The sequence below is a fragment of the Ranitomeya variabilis genome, chromosome 8 (genome assembly GCF_051348905.1).
Source record: "Ranitomeya variabilis isolate aRanVar5 chromosome 8, aRanVar5.hap1, whole genome shotgun sequence".
Lineage (NCBI taxonomy): Eukaryota > Metazoa > Chordata > Amphibia > Anura > Dendrobatidae > Ranitomeya > Ranitomeya variabilis.
In genome coordinates, this window is record NC_135239.1 from 91,051,702 (window position 1) to 91,073,397 (window position 21,696).

The window sequence follows — 21,696 nt, forward strand, 5'->3', positions numbered from 1 at the left end:
TACTGAAGTCTTCAGTAAAGGTAAAGACTGCAACCCTGTGTCCTCATTCTTCACTGCGCCATTCATCATTCACCATCTACACACTGGGAATCCCTGGGGATATACTTCACCTGTGGGAAGGTATACCATCTAGCTGCCATAACATCACCCCAGCGTACCCCTTAAAGCAGCGTCGGTCACCCTGACCAAATACCACAGGTGGCGTCACGAACATTCCCCTTAAAGACCTTTCCCTTTAATACAGATGGCCCAGGGCCATGGACCGGGTCAGCAACTGTGACATCCCCCTGTGAACCGCAGGACCTGATACTGAGTACCCCACGGCCCCATGGGGGCGCTCCACTTGCAAGCTAATCCCCTGTCCATAGTGCATGCAAAGATGCCTCCTGCCTTGCAACTGTCTTTGCACACACTCAACTAGCACCGTTATCAAGCACGTTCATGTCCTTGTCCCAGCACAGCATTCAGTTGTCCATACCTAAGTCTTTGGAACGCAAGCGCAAATACACAGCCAACACAGGCCACAATACTAAATTTACAATTATCGCGACTGCTTGCGCTCGAAATGTTGCCTTTTAGGCTCGAGGGGATGGAAGCTTTCCACAACCTGATGGCGACAGCTGTCCCTTCATACTTGGTCCCCATCCAGCAATATTTCTCCCTGTGTGCTGTCACGGCAATACAAAAGCACGTGTCCCACAACATTAGTTGTGCCCTCAACAATGCAGTTACTGGTAAAGTCCACCTAACCACGGACACGAGGACAAGTGCTGTGGGCAGGGACGATACATCTCGCTGACGGCACACTGGGTTAATATAGTGAAAGACTGGACCCAGTCGGACCTTGGGAGGGAACACATCCTCCCTTCGCTGATGATTGCGCACCCAACGACAATCAGGTTTACCCCTACAGTCTACAGCTCCTGCACCTCATCCCTCTCAGCCTCCTCTTCAGCCTCCATCTCCAAAATGACCACATCAGTCACAAGTAGTGTTGAGCATTCTGATACCGCAAGTATCGGGTATCGGCGGATATTTGCGGTATCGGAATTCCGATACCGAGTTCCGATACTTTTGTGGTGTCGGGAATCGGTATTGGAACCATATTCATGTGTAAAATAAAGAATTAAAATAAAAAATATGGATATACTCACCTCTCCGGTGGCACCTGGATCTTACCGCTGTAACCGGGAGCCTCTGTTCCTAAGAATGAGCGCGTGAAGGGCCTTCGATGACATCGCGGCTTCTGATTGGTCGCGTGACCGCTCATGTGACCGCTCACGCGACCAATCAGAAGCCGCGACGTCAGCCGCGACGTCATCGAAGGCCCTTCACGCGCTCATTCTTAGGAACAGAGGCTCCCGGTTACAGCGGTAAGATCCAGGGGCCACCGGAGAGGTGAGTATATCCATATATATCCATATACTCACCTCTCCGGCGGCCCCTGGACTTTACCGCTGTAACTGGGAGCCTCCGTTCCTAAGAATGAGCCCGTGAAGGACCTTCGATGACGTCGCGGCTGACGTCGCGGCTTCTGATTGATCACGTGAGCGGTCACATGACCGCTCGCGCGACCAATCACAAGCCGCGACGTCACCGTGACGTCACCGAAGGCCCTGGAAGGGCTGATTCTTAGGAAGGAAGGCTGCCGGAACGAAGCCGAGGGTGAGTATATTCCTATTAGGTATATACTCACCCTCGGACACGCCCTGCTTCTTTCCGACAGCCTTCCTTCCTAAGAATCAGCCCTTCCAGGGCCTTCGGTGACGTCACGGTGACGTCGCGGCTTGTGATTGGTCGCGCGAGCGGTCACATGGGGGCCGCGCGACCAATCACAAGCCGCGACGTCACCGCGACGTCACCGCAAGGTCTTGGAAGGCTGATTCTAAGGAAGGAAGGTTCCCGGTTAGTACCAGGGCCCGTCAGAGGGTAAGTATAGCGATATTTTTTATTTTAATTCTTTATTTTACACTTAAATCTGAATTCCGATACCAATTCCCGATATCTTAAACATATCAGGAATCGGTATCGGAATTCCGATTCCAGATTCAGAAGATCGCCGACCTCATGGCCGACCCCACACAGGGGTCGGGTCGGGTTTCATGAAACCCGACTTTGCCAAAAGTCGGCGACTTCTGAAAATTGCCGACCCGTTTCGCTCAACCCTACTCAACACTAGTCACAAGCTGAAAGCACTGCAGCACTGCCTCAGCCATGCAGTAACAGGCTGTGCTGAAGCGAATATGCTTAGGTGACAAAACACACAATGCCGAATAGTTGTGGACAGCTCTGAAAGAGCCGACAGATCTGTGGCTGACACCGCTGAACCTACAGCCAGGAATGGTTGTGTGTGACAATGACCAGAAACTGGTGGCGGCACTGAGGCGAGCTCACACATGTACCATGCCTGGCCCATGTGTGGTTCAGTTTCTAACGCTTGAATTAGGAATTTCTAGGGGCCTACCTTTGGAGTCACGGGGGTCAGCAGATGTCCTAGTACGCTAGCTGAAGCCGCATGGACCAGGGATATCTCACCGAATGCCTGCTCCACTTTGACCATAGGCATAATGCTACTCAGACAACACAGAGTGAGGGCAAAATGGCACGCCAATACTTTATTGAAACACAAAGCAGGTAGATAACACATAGAACAGTCCTAGCAAAATACCTAAGATGGTTAAAATTACAGTCTCGCCTTTCCACTGACTTGCATGGCAAAGAACAGCTGAGACTTCAGAGCTTACAGGGCATGTGGCGCGCAGAGAGAGAGGTGGTAAAGACAAACTTTGGAAGACGACAGTCCATTGAGATACAAAGTCAGCTTACCGGATGGTCACAACCTAGCTTCTCCGACCATCTCCATAGAGCCAGGTGACTGGCGAGTCCCATTTTTTGCCCCTACAAATGTACAGTATCTATGGGGCTCAGGTGATCAGTGGGTACAAATCCTGACTACCCCAAAGGTATCCATGGATTTGCGATGGTTAATGGAGCTGATCTGCATTCTTCCAGCTGGGGCCGTGGTCCTCTAAGCTGGCATCCTGTAGAATGACATATCTGTGTAACTCGTGATGGAGCCATGATGTCTTGACTGAGGTCCTATAGAGAGTCTCTGGTTCTTTGCATCTCTGGATGTCTGGCAGAATCTCTGTCTGATGTTACAAATGCTTATAACCTGTTTTTACAGTTAATTGCTGTCCTTCATCCAGTATTCACAGGGAAAGGGGAAGAATGGTAAACTATTGCATAGTTTTTTGTCCTGTTTTGAAAGTCAACAAACTGCCTGTCTTGGACAATGTATAATCAACATATCAGAAAACAGAATTGTTCTATGACCCTGTATCAGTACTCATTCAGGATAAGAGCAATATACAGTATGTTACAAAAAATTGTCAACTTACAAGTCAATATTACAGGCTTACATGAACAAAAGTTTGTATTCTTTACCAACCAGAAAGAAACACATAAATTCAAAAGTCAACATATACATAACGGTCTATACTTTCTGGCTTGCTGAAAATAGATGATTGGTTGACTAAGATAAAACGTTGTGTCCTCACATTACATCAGACATTCTTTGATAAATATGTATACCTCCAGAGGTAAATGTTTTTCCGCACATGCACTTAGTGCATGCACTTTACCAATCTAGGATACCCACTCCTTAATATTGGGAAAAAAATGTTTTTTTTTGGCCCTCCACTATGTCTTTTCAAATGGGTATTGGAGTGCCTCCTTCTAATTTTTGTCATCCCTTGCACTTAGTGGAAACTCTTTAACAGTCTAGGAGACCCACTCCTTAGTAATCAGGAAAAATACTTTTCTGAGGCTCCACCTTCTAGTTGAGGTTACATTTTAGGAAACCAATAGAGCCAATGCGCTGTATTAGCATATGATCCAGTGCCTTGTTGAGGGCTGTCAGATGGTCATAACATAAGCAGTTCTCACGCTGCAGACAGGATTTCACAGCCAGGACAGAAGACTTTGTACAGTAAGTAGAGAAGATCCAGGTCTCCTCCATATCAGATTGAGTAGATGTGAAGCACTCCACTATATTCACCAGCAGCGTTGATTACATAACAGTCCATGATGCTGCTACATTAAACGGATAGCCTTTTTCAAAGCTAGTTCAAATAAATTCTATTCACTAATAATACTGCTCTAATCTGCAAGTCATGTAGAGTGAGCTGTCGCAGTAGGGATAACATATTACAGGCTTCAAGTCAGGGCTTATTGCATTATAGTCTTGCTGCTGCAACCTAACAAAAGAAAAATATCAAGGTAACATCTGTTCTATTCCCTATTAATAACAATGTTAGCTGCCTTTCATGTAGGGATAGGTGCTAGGTATCATCTGCTGGAAATTAGTGTTCATTCTGGCCACATATGTACATCTCTTCCACAGTGCATAGCTTGATTTTTCCCCAAACACTCATTGACAGATTTGTGTTTTCTACAGAGATCTGTATGTAGGGGATGTAAGTATGTTGTGTTCCCTTCTTCCCAACCCATTCAAGAATGTTTAATGTGTATTATTAATGTGTTCATACCCGGTAGCACTGCTATACATAATGTGTATTGTCACCATGTACAAGAGCATTGCTATACCTCATGTACAGTATATTGCTCTGTATACTGTGAGGCATCGGTAGCAGTGAAGAGGCAGTGATCCAAAAAGTTCAAACATAAAAGTCTCTTTATTGCGTTACCGCCACACAGAAAAGGTTCCAAGCATATAACTTAAATGCCCATAATTTCAGTGTTCAGTTCACAGCAGTTCATTACAGTATCCTTAATATTGCAGTCACTACACATGCTAGTCCTCCTCTGACTAGTTGCAAGGGTGTCCTGCACCGCTGTATCACAGTCTCTAGTCACAGCTGTACACAGACCTTGACATTCTCCTGTCTGCAGCTGTGACACACACTGGTCCTTCCTTTGGGCACAGGGCAGTCTACCTCCGGTTCACCTCCAGGCACAAGACCTGTCCACATCTGTGACCAGTCATCATGGACAGCAGCACCATTGTGTATGCTGTGGGTTGTCAGGCTTCACTCTGGCCCTGACACACCCGAGACTCCTCGGACTCAAATCTAAAATCTCTCTATACTACAGGGCTTTTAACAATTGTAATCACAGCCACACCTACGACTGTAACGCCCCATCATGGCCTCACTTTGCCTCTGTGCGCATCCTGGGGAGAACAAAAAGTGCCCCCTAGCTGTAACAGGGGTCACTGTCTCACATATCCACCTCCCCTGTTCAAACCTGTGGGGTTGAACACTTGTCACCTCACATGGGCACAAGACTGGGCATCTGCATGTCCCTACGACATCCCTGCCCGACACTACACTAAGAGACCAAAGTAGGGACCAGAACCATCGATCGGCGCATGCATCCCTCCCCTTTGCATTTCTCCTCCATACTTCCTTACGGGAATACCCACCACCCTGGTGTCCGTTACTGATGACATGCTCACTTTCATGTTTTACCACCTTTGGGTGGTCTCGACCATGTTTATTTTGGGTTCACTAACCCTGCAGCACATCCTGTTACCTAAATTCCGGCCTTCAGGCCCTTAGTACCATTTACTCCGTACCCTTATCCGTGCCCTGGTGACTATGTCATGCTGAAACACCACAGACCGCACCGGCAAATCCAAGTATATGTCTGTATTACGTCGCACCCGAAACGGAGCCTCCCAACACTGCTGTCTAGCGAGCGCCCTACCTAATTTAGACTGAGCCCCAGCCACATTGTTTACCGATGCCAGAGGGTTCCATGTGCACATGTCCCCAGTTGCCTCCGCAACCATACACTCCTGGTTCTTCTCATACCTGTGTTTTTTATACCTGCGTCTCCGTGTGGGACCCTGGATCTGAGCTGTCCCGACCTTACCAGGGAACACCTCTAGCTCGGGGTTCAATGGGGTCCCACGCCCTCTGCTGCAACAATCTCTAGGGGGAGCCTATCGGGATTACACTCTGTCCCTAGGCTGGCGACCCCTATGACAGGTATCTCCGCATCTTTAGGTTCTGCACCCTGCAGCACATTTACCGTGAGAGGGTCGACCCGGGTCTCCCACAGAGACCAGAATATGGGCAAGTCTCTTCCCAGCAAAGCCCCATATGGAAGGGTCTTTACCATTCCCACCACATGCTTAATGTCCCCACATGATGTGGAAAAGTTAACCTCCGCTGTCAGGTATTCCCGGATTTCCCCATGGATACACATCACCTCAACTTTCGGTCCTTTAGGGCTGTCACTGGCAACAACGGACCCATGAACCAAGGTCACTATGCTTCCCGAGTCCAGGAGAGCCTCTTTTTAGTATCCATTCACAAGTACCTGGCACAGCTGAGGTTCACTGTCAGCGATGCGTGTAGTGGTGGTACCGACTGGCTGAGCATACATAGAAATACGGGGACCATACCTGCAATTCACGGTTTCAGACCCCAGAGGGCAGTTGGCAGCCACAGGGCCTGGCCTTTGGCACCGCCAACATCTGATTGGTGTGGCACAACTGTACCCATGAACCGTTTGAGTTTTCACAGGGTCCTTGGCTGGGGAAGCCTTATGTGACAGCTGAAATGGAGCAGTGTCCCGTATAAATTCCTGAGTAGCTGTATACCGCCCTACCAGTCCCATCACCTCATCCAGAGTACCTAGGTCCCTTTGTCCCACCCAAAGGTGTATGGCTGCTGGCAGGGCCCTCACCAGGTGGTCTACCACCACCCTCTATACCATTTGGAACGGGTTAATGTCTCAGGCTGAAGACATTTTTTTTACCAGTTGCAGCAAGTCATATGCCTGAGATCGGGCAGGGCGAGTCTTGGAAAAAGACCACTGGAATACCCGTTGGGCCCGCACATGCATATTAACCCTCAGTCTGGCAAGGATCTCAACTTTCAGCTTCCCATAGTCCAGGGCATCATCCTGACTGAGGTCTATGAGGTCTATGATGGCTTTCTGGGCATCTCCCGTCAGGAAGTTGGACACCACCTCAGCCCACTGAGTCACCGGCAAGCTCTCCCGCTCTGCGGTGCATTCAAAGATGGTGAGAAAAGCCTCCATGTTGTCCTTAGGTTCCATCTTCCTCAGCGCTGACTGGACTTTGTACCGGGCTTCCGACCGGTATATGGTTGCTGAGGGATCTACCTCTCGCATAGCCGCGAACTGCTGAATCAACAATTCATTTGACTGCTGCTGTTGTTACATCTGTTGCCGCTGCAACTGCAGCGCCTCCTGCTCTTGTGTGTGAGACACGGCCAACTGTCTTAATATTTCCTCCATCTTGTCCACGAGCTTGAACTGTAGCGTTGCTGGCTTAATTATTGACATACAGCACAGTTTGTGTATGCCTTAGTTCACATTGCCCACATTCTCCACCATACGTGAGGCACCGGTAACAGTGAAGAGGCAGTGACCCACAAAGTTCAAACATAAAAGTCTCTTTAATGCATTATCTTCACACATAAAAGGTTCCAGGTATATAACTTACATGCACATAACTTTTGTGTTAAGTTCACACCAGTTCATTACAGCATCCTGTATATTGCAGTCATCCCTTATATTGCAGTCACTACACATGCTAGTCCTACTCTGACTAGTTCCATGGGTGTCCTGTACTGCTGTATCACAGTCTCTACTCACAGCTAGTGGCAGAAAGCCAGCACAGAGGTAACGCAGCGGAGAAATGTGAACTTTTATGGGGAACAGGCCAGAGAGCCATACATGGATTATTGTCAGCCATGACTATCACTCTAGCACCCCCTGGCCCTTCCTTCACTTGGTATAGTTGGCAGGATCTCACTGCCCCATATGGCGCTGAAGCCAGCACGGTGATGAAGAAAGAAGAAAGTGTTTTTCATGTGACTAGCGCTGCAACTTCAGGAGGAATGGATGCCCTGGAGATGGCGGTAAATTTGATGTGACTGGAAATTTAGTAAGGACTGATGCAAACAAGATGGTGACACAGGTGGCGGCGAGTGGTACCAAAAAGAAGGACTATTGCTTTGCTTGTACCCTCCATGGGGGTGTTAGCTGAAACATCACGAAAATCCTTTGAGTGACACCTCCAAAGGATGAGCCAAAGAAACCTACCCCTTAAGTGACTTGAAAAGAAATGGGTGGAGTGACTGGAAGCAACTCAACCTTGGAACATGTGGGGCCCAGAAGAGGATGTTGTATACAGTTGTGGCAGCCTAGGCCTCATGGGAAGGAGATGTCAGCAGGATGACGTAAGAACCCGGCCCGCCAGACAGTGGGCAGAAATTGCAGAGCACCCCACTTACCAGTGCCCGGAGAGTTCTTCAGCGCAGAGTCAGCAGCCGGCAAAGTCCACATCATCCTGCAGACAAGAGACATCATGAGTGGAGCAGTCCTCTTCATGTTCACCGGAGCTGGAACATCTTGCAGAGCAGCGTTGCAGTGCCAGGAGGAGGAACCTCGTCCTCCGGAACCTAAGTTGTTAACTCAGCGGGGACCGAAACTACCGGTAGCAACAACTCCAAAGGAGCCTGAACCAGAAGCAAGGCCGGAGCCAGAACAACATCCAGAAAGACCGCTCCGCACCACCTCCGCGGAAGAAGACAGCAGTGACACCATCGACGAAGCCGGACAGCGACAACTCGAGGCGGTGAGTGAGCCTCGACCAACGTCACAAGAAAGTGAGCCTTCTCCCACATCACCTGTTCCCGGGGTCCAGTCACTGTCCATCCATAGAGAGTCGGAGGTCCAGAGCCGCACCACAGCTTGCCGGGTGCTACAGTGGAGGTGCACCATGTGTCACCAGGCACCCCAGGGAGCCACAGGTGTTGTGTATCCACTTTTTGGGCTCCCCTGGTGGTTGCTGGTGGTACTGGTGACTTGTTTGCACTTTGCTTCTTCTGTTCACCTGCTTCCATCAGTGTTTGGGAGTTTCCTATTTAGCCTTGCTCTCCAGTCATTTCCTTGCCGGTCATCATTGTAACCAGAGCCTTCGGTTGCATGTTCCTGCTACTAGTCTGCTGATCAGCTAAGTGGACTTTGTCCTTTTGTTTTGTACCTTTTGTCCAGTTTGCAGTTTTTGTAATTCTCTGTAGCTGGAAGCTCTTGCGGGCTGAAATTGCCACTCCTGTGTCATGAGTTGACACAGGAGTCTTAAAGTAATTTCAGGATGGTTTTTGAAAGGGTTTTCAGTTGACCGTGAAGTCCTCTTTTGTATCCTTCTGCTATCTAGTAAGTGGACCTCTCTTTGCTAAATCTACTTTCATACTGTGTATGTATTTTCCTCTTAATTCACCGTTATTACATGTGGGGGGCTGCTATCATCTTTTGGGGTATTTCCCTAGAGGTAAGCCAGGTCTGTTTCTTCCTCTACCAGGCGTAGTTAGTCCTCCGGCTGGCGCGTGGCATATAGGAAGCCGTAGGTATGCTCCCTGGCTACTGTTAGTTGTGTGGTAGATTTAGCTCACGGTCAACTCGAGTTTCCATCACCCGAGAGCTCGTTCGTTACTTATATGTTTCTTACGTTCCCTTGCCATTGGGAACCATGACACACAGGTCCTGCTCGCTTCGGAGGGGGTCCCTTCCCTTCCCCCGACCAACAGGCCTGGATCACTGGGGTCTTGGAGCAGAAACAGGAAAGAGAGAAGGAAGTGTTTGCAGAATTGCACCAGCCAGGAGGTGGCACTATGGCTGGTCGCTGCACTTATGGCAAGCTCACTTATGTGTAAACAGGACGAAACTACAGCTTCATACGTGAGGTTGGGAGCCATCACAAGGTCTATGTAAATGCGGCCTCGGTGAAATTTGGAAGGCTGCTGAAGAAGGGGACTGGGTCTCCTTTTTCAAAGAGCATTATCCTCAGGGCTATTTTGCAGTGGCGGTGGCCCTATGCACCTCAAAAAAGATAGCACAGCATGCGGACTTGAGCTCAACACGGTCAAGTGCCCATGATGTTCTTGCCACTTCTGTCTCTCTGAGGCAACCTGTGACTGCTGCTGCCGCAGAGTCACCCCTGAACCAGAACCGGGAAAGGGAACATTATGTTATTGAAGTGGCGCAAGGCATCTGCCGTTGAAGAGACTGAACTGTTACGTTTGTGGTACTGTTGCACGGTATAATAAAGGTACTGTTCCGCATCCTGTTGGAGCAGAAGAGAAGCCCCCTGTTGTTTTCCCAGAGAAAAGGGAGTTAGGTGACCAAAGGAGGTCACAAGGACTTGTGGTTGTTGTTGTTTGCCTATGGACCCTTTATCTTTTTTGTTTCACCCGTTGTGCTGATTGTGCTGGAGAAGCAGGACTCTCCAGTGAAATTATGCTCCCTGTGCTTTAGTGCCATGTTTAAAGAAAGGGGATCATGTCCCCTTTGAAGAAAATAAAGGACATGACTCATATAGAGTCTTATTCTAATGTTTTATAATGCTTTACATTACAGGTTGCCATGGTTGAGGGCAACCATCATTAAAGAAAGGGGGAAATGTAGGGAATGTAAATATGTTGCGTTCCCTTCTTTTTCCCCACCCCTTTAAGAATGTTTAATGTGTATTATTAATGTGTTCATACACGGTGGCACTGCTACACATAAAATGTATTGTCATATTGTCACTGTGTACAAGAGCATTGCTATACCTCACGTATATTGCTATATATATATATATATATATATATATATATATATATATATATATATATATATATACGGTATAATGATAGGGGCATAGTGTCCATAGTTGGCCATTAGAGGGGGGCACTGTAGCATATAGTTAGAGCAGGAGGGGAACAGTGCTTAAGTATAGTGTAGCTTCCTGGTACGAGTCAGTCAGGGCCTTGGCGCCCGTGCAGCTCACTGGGCTGCCTAGCCAGAAGTCGCTGTGCTCCATAACGATAAAGGGGGGCCCAGCATAGAACAGCTACAAGGAAGGATTCCTCTAAGAGGAAAAGAGAACAGAAGTGCTGCAGATGCAGCTGAAGCAAGTCTGTCCATATAGAGCAAGAAGAAAGGTAAGCACGGTCACTGCACACGATATGTGGCAGATCTTTGCCTGGGCGGCAGTACTTAGAACTGGGGAGAAACGGCATAGGACTCCCCCATGTCAGGCAAGAATTCCGGATGGAATAAATTCTGCGGGACAAAAAGAAACAGTCCAACCCGGGGCTGAATATAGAAAAGGAAAGGACAGAACAGGGACAGAGAAGAATGTGTAGTATGCGTTACTCGAAGCAGGGGTGGATTAAGGGTAGCCAGGGCCCCGGGCTGTTCAGACACTGTGGGCCCCCCGGTCATGTGACGGGGTCATGTGACGGGGTCATGCGGCGGGGTCATGCGACGGGGTCATCATACACCTGAACCAGATTATTCCAGAAAAATAGCTGCTGTGTGAAACTATAACCTGTCAAACATCCATTGATCTAGTCAATTTAGCCTTCAGTTAGGAAGAAAAAAACAACACAATACTATCACCATAAGTGCCAGTATTCACAGGAGATCTGTACTTAGTATGCAGTGTCTGTGTAGAGGTAATACAGTGATCACCGGTGACATTATACACAGGACCTCTGTATATAGTATACAGTGTATAGTGCCAGTGTATAGGTAACACTGACTCACCAGTGACGTCTCTAGGTGAAGTCCTTCATCTTTCATCCAGCACAGACCGCCATCACTTCTTCCAGCCAGGGCTCGTTTCTGCAGGAAATAACAGTTATCTCGAGTTCCGCTTGCAGAACACATTATTTAATTTTTCACAACTTCTACATTACACCACATGAAGACAAAAAGGCGACATAATGTCACTCTGCACAGTAACAGGACTGCCCCCCCATTTAAAACAGTATACTCAAAAAACAAAATAAATACATCACTGGCACTGCAGTAATAATATCCCTTAATTAGCCCCTATGGTAATAATATTCCCCATCCTGTCCCCGTGTATCTCATTCCTGGCTCCAGCCATATGTTCCTGCCCTCATGAGTATACATTCTGCCCCATATGATCTCCCCATCCTGCCCCATCTGTCTCCATCGTATCCATCCCTGCCCCATGATCCTGCATGATCTGTCTCCAATCCTGCCCCATGTCTTTCATTCTGCCCCGTGTCTCCAATCATGCCCAGTATCCACATTCTGCCCATGCCTCCAGTCCTGCCCCCAGTGTTTCTAGCATATTGACCCCAGTGTGTCCAGCATATTGCCCCCAGTGTGTCCAGCATATTGCCCCCAGTTTGTCCAGCATTCTGCCCCAGTGACTCCAGCATATTGCCCCCAGTGTGTCCAGCATTCTGCCCCCAGTTTGTCCAGCATATTGCACCCAGTGTGTCCAGCATATTGCCCCCAGTGTATCCAGCATATTGCCCCCAGTGTGTCCAGCATCCTGCCCCCAGTGTGTCCAGCATATTGCCCCCAGTGTCTCCAGCATATTGCCCCCAGTGTCTCCAGCATATTGCCCCAAGTGTGTCCAATATATTGCCCCCAGTGTGTCCAGCATATTGCCCCCAGTGTGTCCAGCATTATGCCCCAGTGTGTCCAGCATATTGCCCCCAGTGTGTCCAGCATTCTGCCGCAGTGTGTCCAGCATTCAGCCCCCAGTGTGTCCAGCATATTGCCCCAGTGTGTCCAGCATATTTCCCCCTGTGTGTCCAGCATTCTGCCCCAGTGTCTCCAGCATATTGCCCCAGTGTATCCAGCATATTGCCCCCAGTGTCTCCAGCATATTGCCCCCATTGTGTCCAGCACATTGCCCCCAGTGTGTCCAGCAATCTGCCCCAGTGTCTCTAGCATATTGCCCCAGTGTGTCCAGCATATTGACCCCAGTGTGTCCAGCATATTGCCCCTAGTGTGTCCAGCATTCTGCCCCAGTGACTCCAGCATATTGCCCCCAGTGTGTCCAGCATTCTGCCCCCAGTTTGTCCAGCATATTGCACCCAGTGTGTCCAGCATATTGCCCCCAGTGTATCCAGCATATTGCCCCCAGTGTGTCCAGCATCCTGCCCCCAGTGTGTCCAGCATATTGCCCCCAGTGTCTCCAGCATATTGCCCCCAGTGTCTCCAGCATATTGCCCCAAGTGTGTCCAATATATTGCCCCCAGTGTGTCCAGCATATTGCCCCCAGTGTGTCCAGCATTATGCCCCAGTGTGTCCAGCATATTGCCCCCAGTGTGTCCAGCATTCTGCCGCAGTGTGTCCAGCATTCAGCCCCCAGTGTGTCCAGCATATTGCCCCAGTGTGTCCAGCATATTTCCCCCTGTGTGTCCAGCATTCTGCCCCAGTGTCTCCAGCATATTGCCCCAGTGTATCCAGCATATTGCCCCCAGTGTCTCCAGCATATTGCCCCCATTGTGTCCAGCACATTGCCCCCAGTGTGTCCAGCAATCTGCCCCAGTGTCTCTAGCATATTGCCCCAGTGTGTCCAGCATATTGACCCCAGTGTGTCCAGCATATTGCCCCTAGTGTGTCCAGCAATCTGCCCCAGAGTCTCCAGCATATTGCCCCCAGTGTGTCCAGCATCCTGCCCCCGTGTGTCCAGCATACTGACCCCAGTGTCTCCAGCATATTGTCCCCAGTGTCTCCAGCATATTGCCCCCAGTGTGTCCAGCATATTGCCCCCAGTGTCCAGCATCCTGCCCCCAGTGTGCCCAGCATATTACCCCCAGTGTGTCCAGCATTATGCCCCCAGTGTGTCCAGCATTCTGCCCCAGTGTGTCCAGCATTCAGCCCCCAGTGTGTCCAGCATTCAGCCCCCAGTGTGTCCAGCATTCTGCCCCAGTGTGTCCAGCATTCAGCCCCCAGTGTGTCCAGCATTCAGCCCCCAGTGTGTCCAGCACATTGCCCCAGTGTGTCCAGCATATTGCCCTCTGTGTGTCCAGCATTCTGCCCCAGTGTCTCCAGCATATTGCCCCCAGTGTGTCCAGCATATTGCCCCAGTGTGTCCAGCATCCTGCCCCCAGTGTGTCCAGCATTATGCCCCAGTGTCTCCAGCATATTGCCTCCAGTGTGTCCAGCATTCTGCCACAGTGTGTCCAGCATTCAGCCCCCAGTGTGTCCAGCATATTGCCCCAGTGTGTCCAGCATATTGCCCCCAGAGTGTCCAGCATTCTGCCCCAGTGTCTCCAGCATACTGCCCCCAGTGTGTCCAGAAATCTGCCCCAGTGTCTCCAGCATATTGCCCTCAGTGTGTCCAGCATCCTGCCCCCATTGTGTCCAGCAATCTGCCCCAGTGTCTCCAGCATATTGCCCCCAGTGTGTCCAGCATCCTGCCCCCAATGTGTCCAGCATATTGCCCCCAGTGTATCCAGCATACTGGCCCGGGCCCCCCGGATTGCCACCCGTTCGCAATAAAAAAAAAGTTCTCCTCACCTGTCCGCGCTCCTTCGGCGAAGCTCTGTCCTCGCAGCTGAAGCGTGCACTCGCCGGCAACTGACAATGACATCAGACGCCGGCGACGTGCACGCTGCAGCTGATGTCAGCTGCCAGCCTCCGATTGGCTGGCGGCTGTTAACTATTGATGTCCGGGCGCACGCCCGCGCATCAATAGCGTTTAACTGCCGCAGCGCTGGTAGGGGCCCGGTGAGCAGATGAAACGGGGCCCGATGCAGGCCCCCTCTGCCCACCGGGCCCATACTACGTGAGTCAGAGCAGTAATGCCCTGATGGTGGCGGGCAATCTGAGCGGTAGCCCAGGTCCCCCCGACACCACTGGGCCCTGGGCTACCGCCCAGATTGACCCTATTATAATCTGCTCCTGACTCGAAGTGCCTGTAATTGATCAAGCTGTGCTGAGTAAAGAAGTTGTCGTTGAAGTTAACCTGGAGTGTGCCTCATTTATTCCAGAGCCGCCTGTGAGGAAACCACTCCCATACCGGGCAAGTCTAGATTGTGCAGAAAGCTAGCACAGAGGTAACGCAGAGGAGAAATGTGAACTTTTATGGGGAAGGGGCCAGGGAGCCATACAAGGATTACTGTCGGCCATAACTATCACTCTTGCACCCCCTGGCCCTTCCTTCCTGTACTCAGAAGTTCATCATAGCAAACAAAATTAACTGATTTAATGTGTCCATTTGTAGTTTTTCCTTAGTATCTGTATGTAAGAGGTAGTGGTAGGAGACTTTACGTTACTGGACCTGGAATTACCACTTCTGAACTCTACAGTGCTTTGCTTCCAACCATTTCTAGATATTTCTTGAAGTATGTTTGGGGTCATTGTCCTGCTGCAAGGCCCATAACCTAGGATGCAAACCAGCTTTTTGTCACTGGGCACTACATTGGGACCCAAAATCCTTTGGGAATCTTCACATTTCATGATGCCTTGCACACAGTCAAAGCACCCAGGACCACAGGCAGCAAAACAACCCCAAAATATCTGATCTACCATATTTGACTCTAACTGCTGTGTTCTTTTATTTGTAGCCTCTTTTCGTTTACAGTAAACAGTGGGATGATGTACTTTACCAAAAAGCTCTATCTTAGTCTCATCAGTGCATAAGACGCCTGCTGGCCATTTAACAGTAGTAAAGGTTCCGTCACACTCAGTGACGCTGCAGCGATATAGACAACGAGCCGATCGCTGCAGCGTCGCTGTTTAGGTCGCTGTAGAGATGTCAAACACAGCAGCTCCAGAACGATGCAGGAGCGATCCAGTGACGTAACGGTGACTCATTTATCGTTCTCACAGGTCGTTAGCTCCATGTAAAACATTGCTGGCATCGTTACTTTTGCTGTCAAACACGACGATACACGCCAACCTGACGACCAAATAAAGTTCTGGACTTCTAGCTCCGACCAGAAATATCACATCGGGATCCAGATCGCTGCTGTGTTTCAAACACAACGAGATTGCTAACTAGGACGCTGCAACGTCACGGATCGTTGTCGTTCTCGTTGTAAAGTTGCTGAGTGTGAAGGTACCTTTAGGGCAAACTGCTGGCTCTCTAACAATAGTAAGGGCCTCCTGATGGCCCTCTATAAATAGTGAGGGTCACCTGATGGCCTTGAGGAAAAAAGTTTTGTCACTTTCAGAGTCCCGCCTTCATAAACAGGATGTGTTTGATCATGTATCACACACTACATGCCCAGGTAATGTAGTAAAATGTAAAAATTACATTTCTTTGTGAATGTTTTTTCACCATTGAACATAATGCAAAACACTATGTGTGAACATAGCCCATGAATGTGGACGAGCATTTTTTTCTTTTATGTATTTTGCCGTATATAAAAGTAATTATCCTGTAAAGAATTTTCTTAACATTTTTCCAGTAAAATCCATTTTATATTCAGTTTTGTATATTTTATTGTCAGTTTGTAAAAGTCGCACAATACTCTGACAACATTGTTCCCAGCAGCGACCTAGGATTCAGAGATACTTGTTGGGTCTTCTCCATGCTGTTCTTATGCCATTTCAGCACTGTTTTCATTGAGTAATTTTGACACACCTCCAAACCTCTTTGGAGGGGTTGCAAAAATGCTCATGTTTCCCATTAACATCCATTATACTCGTCGCTTGGATCGAGCATTATGATTTGCTTGATTCTAGTAACGAGCACCCAAGCATTTTAGCTCTCGCTCATCACTAAAAAAGATTTTAAAAATGCCATTTTTTAACTTTGCACAAAATTCATGAACCACATGCAACATTTTAATAATCTTATTGCAAACAACCACAAGTGAATAACACAAGTCAAAAAGGAAGAGTTTGTCTAAAAAAAAATTCTCAAATGATGAATGTGTTCAGGATGTTAAAAAAAATAAAAAAGAGCATCAGCCTCTGTGCGACTTATACAGTACAACCCTGACACACTGCATCTTCAAATTTTTCCCTTCACCTTGTAGTCAGAGGTCTTTTAACTTTTCACATGACTACTTTGCCTAATCATGTTCATCAGTTATCAGCTTTCCACATTGCAGCTGTGTGAGTCTAAATCAAAGTTTCAATTTTAACCAATATCAGAACCAAGGAGCATGTTAAAAACAAATTAATGAAGCTAAGAAGAAGATGGTTAGCAATTTATTTAAACTAGATATGTCCAGTGCAGATTTTGCCCAGTTGTACATTTCTGATTCTAGTTTGCAACTTCATAGTTGTGGTTACAAGTTTGAGACCCCATGCATGTGCCAAAATAGAAAGCAGCTCTCCATTAATTTACCTCTATGGTCCCTAATCACCAAGACTATCACTAGTCATTTTCTCGTTTTGATGAGCCATGATGGAGTCAGACGTTTCTGGTTTATGAAGAAGTGCACACCTCTTCATGAATCTGGAGCACCTGACCAGTAGCGTACGCTTCCATGCTCCACTCCAGAAATCTTACTCCGGTTGGTGACTGTAGTAAGATTTCTGGTGTGGGGAACAACACAGCTTGATATGAATTAGATTAGCTGTGGAGTCACACCCTCGCTGCGCCCCTGTCTAACCCAAGCTCCACCCACTTCAGTTGAGCTGGGAGAAACTGGAGTGAAAACTCCAAACTTTTGTGACTTTTCTAAGCTTTTACACCACTATTTGTGCATAAAAGCTTTGATGAGTTGAAGTATTTTGTAGTTGATACCTTCTGCAGTGATAACGAACATATCAGTTGTAGTGAGAAAAGTCAGACTGATAATAGCTTCATGGAGAATATTATTTTTTGTCACAAAGAAGAAAAAGTGTAGCAATAATATGAAATATGTAAAAATGTCATATGTGATATCTGAATTTTTATTAACAAGAAACGAAAATTATTCTTACTTCCAGAGAAGCATCGTGAATACTTAAATTTCCCATCATTACATTCAATGAAGAAGCTTGGTTGATTTGGTCGTTTGTATCCTTGCTTGCAGGAAACCTGTAATTCTTCTCCGTGTTTATAACTTTTACCAATATCAGTTGAAACTGGCTGAATGTTGCTGCCAGAAAGGTCCTCTGAGGAGACTTCACATGGACCTGAGTTCAGAAGGAGACAGGTTTTTTTTAGTTTTTATTTTTTTACAACACACTTGATATTTCAACATGTCCATTGTACTTACTGTAACAGACTGGATGATGAGTCCATTTACCATTTTCACACTTAGGACTTAAAAGGTTATTCTTTACATGGTCCTTATTGCACTCAAATTCTGCACACTGGCCAGAGTCATAACTGTCTTCAGGGGTTTTAAGGAATCCATTTTTGATTTCTGGAGCCTTGCAGCTTTCTAAAAAGTAATAAGTAATGACAATTATTATTAGCCAGAGCTAGAAACATGTGCATTACACTTTTGAGGCATATGTAATGTCAGTCTTAGATTGCAGGGCTAATTTCTGTACAATTCAGTCCTTACTCTAAAGATACACAACAGCCTATTGTTCATCTTCTGGTCACCCCATTTTAAAGGAAGCTATCACAAGGTTTTTCCCATATAAAGAAGGGGCCAGCACCTTCATATACAGCATTCCTCAACTCTGTGCAAAATAAAAGCAAATTATTATACTCACCTACAACGTGGTACGGTCCCATGGGTGTCACTGGTCTTGATCCAGCACCTCTTCTCTTTTTACGATTGCCGTCCTCTTCCCTTCTTTGTGTGGATGATGCATCCTACATCATCCAAATAATGTCCTCCATCGCGCTCCTGTGCAGGCGTACTTCTCTCTGCCCTGCAAAGGGCTGAGAAAAGTACTGAAATGTGTACGTGCAGGAAAGGACAAAGAGCACTGCACATGCGCACGACAATAGCATGGCAAAGAGAAAGAGGCCTGTGCAGGAGTGTGATGGAGGACTGTTGTGAACTATACTTCTTGGCTCCCTCTTGTGGTCACTAGTGATTTGGCACTTGGATTGTCTTTTACCAGGTTTGTACTCACCTGCTTCGTTAGGCCTGGGGTGTTGCTATTTAAACTTCCTGGATTCTCAGTCCAGTGCCTGGCATCGTTGTATTCAGTTCATTTCTGTTTGCTCCTGACTTCAGGTCCTGGTTCCTTGCAAGATAAAGTCCTGCTTTCTTATTTTTTGTTATTTTGCTTTGTTCATATTTTTGTCCAGCTTGTATAAAATGTGATTCCTGATATTGCTGGAAGCTCTAGGGGGCTGATATTCTCCCCCCTCACCATTAGTTGGTTTGGGGGTTCTTGGATATTCAGCGTGGATATTTTGCAGGGTTTTTTGCTGACCATATAAGTCACCTTACTATTTTCTGCTATTAGTCAGTGGGCCTCTCTTTGCTAAAATCTAGTTCATTCTTACGTTTGTCTTTTCTTCTTACCTCACCGTTATTATTTGTTGGGGGCTTGTATTACTTTGGGGTCTTTTCTCTGGAGGCAATCGAGGTCTTATTTTCCCTGATAGGGTTAGTTAGTTCTCCGGCTGACGCGAGACGTCTAGGATCAACGTAGGCACGTTCCCCGGCTACTGTTAGTGTTTGTGCTAGGATCAGGTATATGGTCAGCCTAGTTACCACGTCCCTATGAGCTGGTATTTATGTTTGCAGACTTTGCTGTAATCTCTGAGATCCTTTGCCATTGGGATCATAACAGTATGCCAGGCCAATGGATAGTTAATGCATTGCAGAAGTGGGATTAAAAGAAAAGGAGTTCTGAGGTTTTTTTTTTTTTTTTTTTTCCTCTCCTCTTTCTTCCTTCCCCTTTATCTCAGAATGGCTGTAAGCTTTGCTGCAGACATGAATGTTCAGACCTTGATTACTAGTGTGGATCAGCTTGCTGCACGAGTGCAGAGCATTCAGGATTTTGTTGTTAGCAGTCCTATGTCTGAGCCTAAGATACCTATTCCTGAGCTGTTCTCTGGAGATCGATTTAAATTTAGGAATTTTAGGAATAATTGTAAATTGTTTCTATCTTTGAAACCTCGTTCGTCTGGAGATTCAGCTCAGCAAGTTAAAATTGTTATCTCCTTTTTGCGTGGCGACCCGCAGGATTGGGCCTTCTCGTTAGTGCCAGGAGATCCGGCATTGGCTGATGTTGATGCGTTTTTTCTGGCGCTCGGATTGCTTTATGAGGAGCCTAATCTTGAAATTCAGGCAGAAAAAGCTCTACTGGCTATCTCTCAGGGCCAGGATGAAGCCGAAGTGTATTGCCAAAAATTTCGGAAATGGTCCGTGCTTACTCAATGGAATGAATGTGCTCTGGCCGCAAATTTCAGAAATGGCCTTTCTGATGCCATTAAGAATGTGATGGTGGGTTTCACAATTCCTACAAGTCTGAATGATTCTATGGCGCTGGCTATTCAGATTGATCGGCGTTTGCGCGAGCGCAAATCCGCTAATCCTCTGGCGGTGTTGTCTGAACAGACACCTGTTTCAATGCAATGTGATAGAAACCCCGATCCAGCAATGCAATGTGATAGAATCCTGACTAGAACCGAACGACAAAATCATAGACGACAGAATGGGCTGTGTTTTTACTGTGGTGATTCTACACATGTTATATCAGCATGCTCTAAACGCCTAACCAAGGTTGTCAGTCCTGTCACCATTGGTAATTTGCAGCCTAAATTTATTTTGTCTGTGACTTTAATTTGTTTGTTGTCTTCCTACCCTGTTATGGCGTTTGTGGATTCAGGTGCTGCCCTGAGTCTTATGGACTTGTCGTTTGCCAAGCGCTGTGGTTTTGTCCTGGAGTCTTTAAAAGTTCCTATTCCTCTCAGAGGAATTGATGCTACGCCACTAGCGGAAAATAAACCGCAGTATTGGACACAAGTGACCATGTGCATGACTCCTGAACATCGGGAGGTGATTCGTTTTCTTGTTCTGCATAAAATGAATGATTTGGTCGTGTTAGGTCTGCCATGGTTACAGACCCATAATCCTGTTTTGGATTGGAAGGCTATGTCTGTGTCGAGTTGGGGTTGTCAGGGAATTCATTGCGATTCTCCGCCGGTGTCTATTGCTACTTCTACTCCTTCAGAGGTTCCTGAGTATTTGTGTGACTATCAGGATGTATTCAGTGAGTCCAGGTCCAGTGCTCTTCCTCCTCATAGGAACTGTGACTGCGCTATAGATTTGATTCCTGGCAGTAAATTTCCTAAGGGACGATTATTTAATTTGTCTGTACCCGAGTATGCCGCGATGCGTTCTTATGTCAAGGAGTCTTTGGAGAAGGGGCATATTCGTCCATCCTCTTCCCCTCTTGGTGCGGGATTCTTTTTTGTGGCCAAGAAGGACGGGTCTTTGAGACCTTGTATAGACTATCGGCTTCTGAATAAAATCACTGTTAAGTTTCAGTATCCTTTGCCACTATTGTCAGACTTGTTTGCTCGGATTAAGGGTGCCAAGTGGTTCACCAAGATAGATCTTCGTGGTGCATACAACCTTGTGCGCATTAGGCAGGGAGATGAATGGAAAACTGCATTCAATACGCCCGAAGGTCATTTTGAATACTTGGTGATGCCCTTTGGGCTCTCTAATGCTCCTTCAGTGTTTCAGTCCTTTATGCATGATATCTTCCGGAAGTATCTGGATAAATTTATGATTGTTTATCTGGATGATATTCTGGTTTTCTCGGATGATTGGGATTCTCATGTAAAGCAGGTCAGGATGGTGTTTCAGGTTTTGCGTGATAATGCTTTGTTTGTGAAGGGCTCAAAGTGTCTCTTTGGAGTGCAGAAGGTTTCCTTTTTGGGTTTTATTTTCTCCCCTTCTGCTGTGGAGATGGACCCAGTCAAGGTCCGAGCTATTCATGATTGGACTCAGCCCACGTCTGTTAAGAGTCTTCAGAAGTTCTTGGGGTTTGCTAATTTCTACCGTCGCTTTA

At 47.3% G+C, this 21,696-nt stretch overlaps 1 protein-coding gene across 3 annotated transcripts in view; it reads right to left on the minus strand.

Annotated features, from left to right (window-relative positions):
• LOC143787636 (complement factor H-related protein 4-like) overlaps positions 1 to 21,696 on the minus strand; it is a 533,302-nt gene that overhangs the window by 10,695 nt on the left and 500,911 nt on the right. For all 3 annotated transcript variants that reach the window (XM_077276561.1, XM_077276560.1, XM_077276559.1), the window contains 2 exons: positions 17,979 to 18,146; positions 17,701 to 17,895 (listed from right to left, as the gene is read on the minus strand). In XM_077276561.1, the coding sequence (XP_077132676.1) occupies positions 17,701 to 17,895; positions 17,979 to 18,146 (363 nt within the window). The remainder of the gene's footprint in view (positions 1 to 17,700; positions 17,896 to 17,978; positions 18,147 to 21,696) is intronic.